The 6963-nt window shown below is 35.5% G+C and overlaps 1 protein-coding gene and 1 long non-coding RNA gene across 3 annotated transcripts in view; one reads left to right on the top strand and one right to left on the bottom strand.

The window, feature by feature from the left end:
- The first annotated feature begins 1086 nt into the window (after positions 1-1086).
- Positions 1087-6963, top strand: part of LOC109536652 (frizzled-4) — a 13126-nt gene continuing 7249 nt past the window's right edge. Inside the window, exon 1 of one of the 2 annotated variants that reach the window (XM_048663947.1) lies at positions 1087-1712. In XM_048663947.1, the coding sequence (XP_048519904.1) occupies positions 1542-1712 (171 nt within the window). In that variant the 5' untranslated portion in view covers positions 1087-1541. The remainder of the gene's footprint in view (positions 1713-6963) is intronic. The other variant, XM_019902963.2, reaches the window with a different exon arrangement.
- LOC125503493 lies at positions 1706-3127 on the bottom strand. The gene is made up of 3 exons (XR_007280910.1): positions 2984-3127; positions 1986-2118; positions 1706-1928 (listed from the first exon to the last, which is right to left on the bottom strand). It is a non-coding gene; the product is annotated as an uncharacterized LOC125503493 (long non-coding RNA).

Genomic DNA, 6963 nt, shown 5'->3' with positions numbered 1-6963 from the left:
TCGTCTCTGTAAAACATTACAAGTTTTCTCTTTTCATAAGTTAAAATTAGTTCGGGACTTATTATATTAAATGTATTTCATTATTTACTGATAAACATTGAAACATTGTTTGTGAATCTATTTTATTTTTTTGACATGCATCGCTTTACTAAAATATAAATCTAAAATAAAGATGAAGTGAACGAGTGACGCAAAATGGAACAGACTTAAAGGGAAAACCCCCGAGACAAAAGGATATAATTTCCTTAAAAAAACGGGTTTAGCGGTTTGGCAAGACTATGCCAAATTTTGCGTAGTTTTAAGACATTTTTAACTATTTTATGGACTATCGATGGCCGTTTTATTTTCCCGATGATTTCATGGAAGATCCAAGATTGTTTCAAGCTGAAATTCTTCCGCTTTTATATTTTCAAGCAGAATTTATCCATGTTTTAGAGCAATAAATTAATTTAATTGTCTTCGGTTGCCCGTACTTTCAATATGTGTTAGAATGCGCGATAATCTCATGAAAGACTATAAAATCTAATAAAACAATTGAAAATTCAGGGAGATGCATAAGACAGATTTTCTTTACAATTGCTTTAATTTGAATACAATTTTAAGACTTCATTGTTGACTGGAGCAAAAAAATAATTTTCAAACTTTGATAAATGTTTGGCTACTGTTTCAGGCCCTAGCATTTGCGATTAACAATATGCTCTCCTTAGAGAAAATCCCGTTACCGTCAAATTTTAGTGGTATTTTTTGCGGAAATGCGTTTTTCAGTCACTATTAAGTTATGGAAATACACTACTTTTCGTGTAAACAGGTGGAAACCCGCAAAAAACACCACCAGAAAAGTTGTTAGTTTGTTAATAAAAGGATTACCTATGAGGTCACTGACCACTTAGATAATTACTCTTTGTCCTTCCCTACTTGCAATTTTTTTGTGATAAGTTTTGCAAACGTTTATTTTAAGTCTTGGTGTTTTTTCAAATTTTCCAAATTCCGATCGCTGCATGTGATTTTTGATTGAAAGCTGCTTGGCTGCGCCTTTATCGACTCGACTCAGTCCAAAAATTATCTCTACACTGAAAAGTTTATCTTTTGTAAAGCGGTTGTTTTGTATCGGGCCCAGCAAGCGGCATTCATTTATTTTCTCTTTCCTCCGTCCGTCAGTCGGTTTATTGCCTGGTTCGTATTGAGAACGCTACGAAAAACTAGTCCCTTTCGGTCCGTGTGTAGCGCAGGCCGCTGTTCTGTCGAAAAAAATCGTCTCTTAAAGAAACCCGAACAACCAAAGTGCCTTTTCTTGAAAAAGGCTTTAGGAGAATGTTAGTCATGGGTTTTTGTTTATTGCCTGGTTCGTGTTGAGAACGCTACGTAAAACTAGTCCCTTTCGGTCCGGGTGTAGAGAAGAAGTCCGCTGTTGTATTGAAAAAATCGTCTGTTACAGAAACTCGAACAACCAAAGTGCCTTTACGTGGAAAATGCTTTAGGAGAATGTTGGCCAATCGTTTTTAGTGACTTTTAACAGTTTGGCGCGCTTAGTTTCCACCACTATGAAGACTTTGATTTTCCTTTCGGTTTTTTGCATCGTTGCTTTAATCCAAAATTCCGCAGCAGAAAGATGTGAAACAATCTCGTTGGAGATGTGCCAGAATTTGGGATACAATTCCACACTAATGCCGAATCGGATAGGCCATCTCAGTCAGATCAATGCCGATCTAGAGGTAATTACGAATCTATTATCATAATACCTGTGTTATCTTTATGGTTCTGTGATATCGTGATCCTTTCTATATGATCGTGTTGTGTGCCATGCCGCCAGTCTGTCATAAACACCGGTAAATTGTAATATTTGAACCGTAAAATGTGTTATTTATTGCGGATAACACTATTGTTTTGTGCCAGTTTATTGGTTCCATCAGCGGTTGTTCGTTCCGGCTCTAGATAGATCAATTCACAATAAAACGATAATAGTTTGATCATTTGCCCAAGCTTACATCATTGGAACTTTGCGATTTTTACCTCAAGTCCAAAGAGGCTTTTGTTTAGCCGAAAACTTCGGTTTCTAACCATTTACTGTTAGTTTCCAGTTGTCCGTTCTATTCACATGCAATCGATCAGCAAATGTATCTGGAAAAAGTAAAAAAATTCGAATTATTATTTCTAAGCCGATGGACGATCAGCCACGACGTGAATGGCGATTTTTTGATGAATTGTTGCCCCCTTTGCTAACACAGAAGCGAGCAAAAACTGCGCGTTCCAGTGTAACATAAATAATTATTTTTTAACTTTAAAGGTGCCCAGAAAACAGTCGCCGACGCCAACTTTAAACAAAACGGTTCCAAATTGTTTTCGACTAATAAACAATCTCAAACATCAAAGCCCCTCTACTTGCTTTAATGTATATCAAAGTTAGCTTTGATTTTACATTTGTTTACGTATCTGCCATCTGCGATAAAAATCATCCGAAAGTTTTATGCGATTTGTAAGACTGAGTAAATATCTCATAAATTCTCTCGATTGCAATTCACCGCAAATAAACTAGTTAAACTGAATGTGGTTAGCAATTTCTGAATGACCCTGTTCACGTGTTATTAATTACAAGCGTTTTTCCTGAAGGAGGTCTTGAAATGACCAGTTTTGGGAAGTTTTAACACGTTTAGCGTCCAAGTCCAGAAAAACTGTGCATTTCCCGAACTAATTTAAACAATTGTTGACAAACCACTCAATCAGTTTTCCAGTTAGTGAAGAAATATCATTGGAATTACATTCAGCAACTTGCAACTGAGATGTTTACTTTACTTTATATCCCAGAACATAATTAGGTGGAAATAGCAAAAACCACGCAGAAAAACCCTTCTCTGACATGCTGCAGACTTAGAAAACGCAATAATAAATACGAAATGTTTCAACTAGCCTAAAAAGGAAGTACAAGTTCTCATGGTTGTGCCCCTGCAAATTCACTCAAAAACTAGTCCTTCAGAAAAAAACTCACTCTTATCGGGTGTTGCAGACTCGGTGTTTTCACTTCATTGTTAAACCGGGTAGCAAAAAATATGGCGATTATCATGTATATAATGTGAACAGTTTGCTAAAAACGAGGAAAGCGCGCCGCCGCTGCTGGCGGCCAAACAAAAACTCGTACAGGGTATTCTTGATTTGATGGCTTGACGAAGCAAAGCCGAGACGGGCTCGAAGATGAAGAAAACACGCAACTAAAAACTATAATTCGAAATTTGTCCCGGTGCCGGTACGACGAATTGTTAAGAATGCCCGGCTAAAAACTGCACGGAACATTAACTATGGCCCATTCCTGTATAATGGAGGAGAGGCGAATTTTCGACTGTCTTTCTATGGGAAATTCCGCCCATTCAATTCAAGATTGGCCAGATGCCGCTCAAATTCTCTGAATTTGCTAAGTTCAAAAAAATCAGAATTTTTTGCTGATAAGAGTAGAAAAACTCTTCAAAACCCTGTAGCGGATCTTGCAAAATCAATCAGCTGAGTGAGGAAAATGGACAAGAACCACTGATGAAAATTAGTTTTTCGTAGTGTTGCCTTGTTTGGTATATAAAAATGACAAAAAAAAATTTAAGCGTCTTAACAAAAAGTGAATTTGCTCCCAATTAAGCTCAGAAACATCAGGTAACTTGATTTTCACTGACTTGACTACCTTTCAATTGTTTGCATTATGAACGGGTTCAAGCGTTCAGTTTTGGTTTGTCTCTAATATACTGATTAGCTAAAATTGATTTATTGCCACTACACCTAGTCGATGCAATGTAAATATTGCAAACACGTCACGTTGCCTGTTACGGGATTCTCGATAAAATTAACTGATTAGCAGCAGACATTAAGTACTAAACGAACAGCTCGGAGGAATATTTCAAACATACAATTTTTCCCTGCAAATTGATCATAGTTTGGGTCAATAATCCAGCAAGTTACAGCTTAAGAAAAATACCTTTTTAATGGTTAAAGACCTAAAGACAGGAGGAGGCTGGTGAAGTTTGAAAAAGAATCTGAACTTTCTGGGCAAAAACCAAACCGACACATGATTTTTAAAGGGAAATTTTTTAATTAAAATATCACGATATTCTTTTCCTTCCTGGGTTTCGGTCAAACTGAAGTAAACATTTTTATAACGTTTCGGCGAGACAACAGCGCCACCATCAGATTTAAAATTCATACAAACTCATAATTGGAAAACATTAGATTCTTTTAGATCTTAGCTGTCCTGAAACCTCAAATTTGTTTTCTAGAAAACAAAAAAATCTATTATTTTTTTAAATCTGAACTTTTGCAGATAAAATCATCGAAATTGGTTTCCTTTTTTTTCAAAAAATGTTTTCGTTAGAAACGATTCAAAACTTTTCCACTAAAAAATCAACAATTAAATAAATTTGTTATCAATATATTTTTTTAAATCTATAAACTTCTACAAAGCAGAATCAGCGAAAATTCAAATGTTTATTCCTGTTTTTCAAAGTGCTCAAGTTAGAAACGACTCAAACGTCCCCTACTGCAAAATCAACACGTAATTTGTTGTGAATGCATTTTTTGTTCACCTGTAAACTTCTGCAAAGAAAAATTGGCAAATATTCAAATGCTTATTCCTTTTTTTCAAAGTGTTCAAGTTAGAAACGACTCAAAATTTCCCTACTGCAAAATGAGCAACTGAATTTTTGTGAATCATTTTCAATTCAATCAAGAAAAATCAGCAAATTTAAAATTTCATTTCTTTTTTCAATGTTCAAATTAGAAACTATTATACTCAAAAGTTCCCAACCATCAACTAAATTTGTTGCCAATTATTTTTATTTTAATCTCTAAACTCGCAAAGAAAATTCAGCGAATATTCAAGGTTTAATTCTTATTTTTTTTAATGTTTGAAGAGTAAAAGTTTCCTACTACAAAATCAACAACTAAATTTGCTGTCAATAATTTTTTCTAATCTAGGAACTTCTGCAAAGAAAAATCAGCCAAAAATTAAAATTTCACTTCCGTTCTTCCAAAATGTTCGAAACGAACGAAAATTGGGTTTGTAGTGGGGAACTTTTGAGTCGTCGTTTCTTACTACAAAAAATAACAACAAAATTTGTTTTAAATTTTATTTTAATCTATACAATACTGCAAAGAAAAATAATCGCATATTCAAATGTTTAATCTCTTTGTTTACATTAAAAACGACTCAAAAGTTCCCTACAAAGTCAGCAACTAAATTTGTTGTAATTTTTTTGTCTGTAAATAAAAGAAAATTCGGCGAATACTAAAATTATCATTCCCGTTTTTCAAAAATGTCCAAGTTAGACTCGAATATGTCTAATGAACGAAATTACTGTTTGCAAACCTCGAATCTTGGAACGATGGAAAAGTTATTTTTTTTGTCTGATCTGGTAGCGGGTTTGGGACTTGATTTAAACTTCCTTTATATTCTAAAAATATCCGACGTTTCTACCCTTTTTGGGAACAAAAAACGACAATTTTTCAAAACCAAAAAGAGTTTCAATCCAGTCCCAAACTCTTCTACTGGAATTACGTATTTCAATTCTCTTCTAAGGTCTAGTTTTAATATTCTTCGAAAAATAATATACATCGATGCCTTTGAAAAAATGCATAAAAATCTGGTAAAAAACCGTTTTAAATGAAAACAAACGCAACAGTATAATGTGATGTTAGGAGGGCCATTATGTAAATGAGTGCGCACCTTTAAAGATCGCTACACTTTGGCAAAGAGATCCGCAGATAAACAGCATAAAGTGCTTGGAATTCTACTATGTGTGCACGGAAACGATGGCCGATCATAGTCAGATAGTTTATTTTCACGACGAGCTGGTTGAATGTAATAAATTAAAAATAAAGATAAAAAGTTCGCACCTTGGCCCAATGTAAATACTTGTGCCGAAAATTTACGCAACTGCAAAACGGTTTACATCGTTTCTTAACTTAACGGCCAGTGTTTTTTTTTTAATTTATATAAGAATGTGTTGGAACTTGACAAAATGACCAAAGCAAATTACAACTGAAGACTAGGGTTAATCGAAACCTCAGTTCAATGCTATAATTAAATTAAAACCGCTGCACTTCGGCCGAAGCTTGGAATGGAGAATAAATTGCCATCGCCCAGCCCTAATAACGGTTTTTAATCTACATTAGAGACGCAACAGGATGCCTCGAACACAACTAAACTTATAATCTTCATAGTTTCGGTCCATAACGAATCGAAATTATTGTAGATGCCGCGAATAGCGATCGAAAATCGACGCTTATTAGAGCCAGTTTCACTCAAATTGGAGTAGTTTTTGTTTACAATCCGTAATTTCCTAGTCCGAAAATCGTTCGTAATCATCGGAATTCAAGCGCTGAGATGTTTCGGATTAACAATGTGAATGTGTAGGTTCCATAGAAAAGAACATGACCGCAAATGTATGGTACCTTGAGGTTCAGCCTTGTTGCCGAGTGTAAAAAAACGGGAAATCATTTTCCTGTTTTSAGTGAAATATTTTTTTGCTTTGATACATTGGGATTTTATGTAACCGCGCAAAGTGGTTTTTATTGATWTCTCGAGCCCAAAAATGTATCCACCCAAAAAAAACAAATGTGTAAGACAATGGAAGTGGGATTGATCAAATGTGCAAAATTCCCCATGTAATTTTCGCGGTGTTAATGTTTTGGGCCGGTTGACTACCCGATTTTACTCCAATGGATTTCTCAGCGACTTTGTTCTCCTCTAGTCATGCCGGTTTCCGGTTCATTCTTCAGACAATAAGGCTCAGAAGGACGACGAAAATTATGTTTTTTTCTTCGTTTGCGAGCAGCTGATGGCAACATTGGCGATCGTTCGGGCAGAACTAAAACCGTAATGACCGTCTTTCAGAAGGCATGACGAACCGCCGTCGCCGCTCTTGTATCATCCTGACAGTGATATTTTGTTAAGAAAGCATTCTGCCGGGTCCAATCTGCTGGGGGAGGGCA

Source organism: Dendroctonus ponderosae, unplaced genomic scaffold, assembly GCF_020466585.1.
Source record: "Dendroctonus ponderosae isolate FM_Combo_2020 unplaced genomic scaffold, Dpon_F_20191213v2 Dpon_F_20191213_2, whole genome shotgun sequence".
Classification (NCBI taxonomy): domain Eukaryota; kingdom Metazoa; phylum Arthropoda; class Insecta; order Coleoptera; family Curculionidae; genus Dendroctonus; species Dendroctonus ponderosae.
Note: the sequence above shows the minus strand (reverse complement) of the source record. Positions and strands in the feature narration are given on the sequence as shown.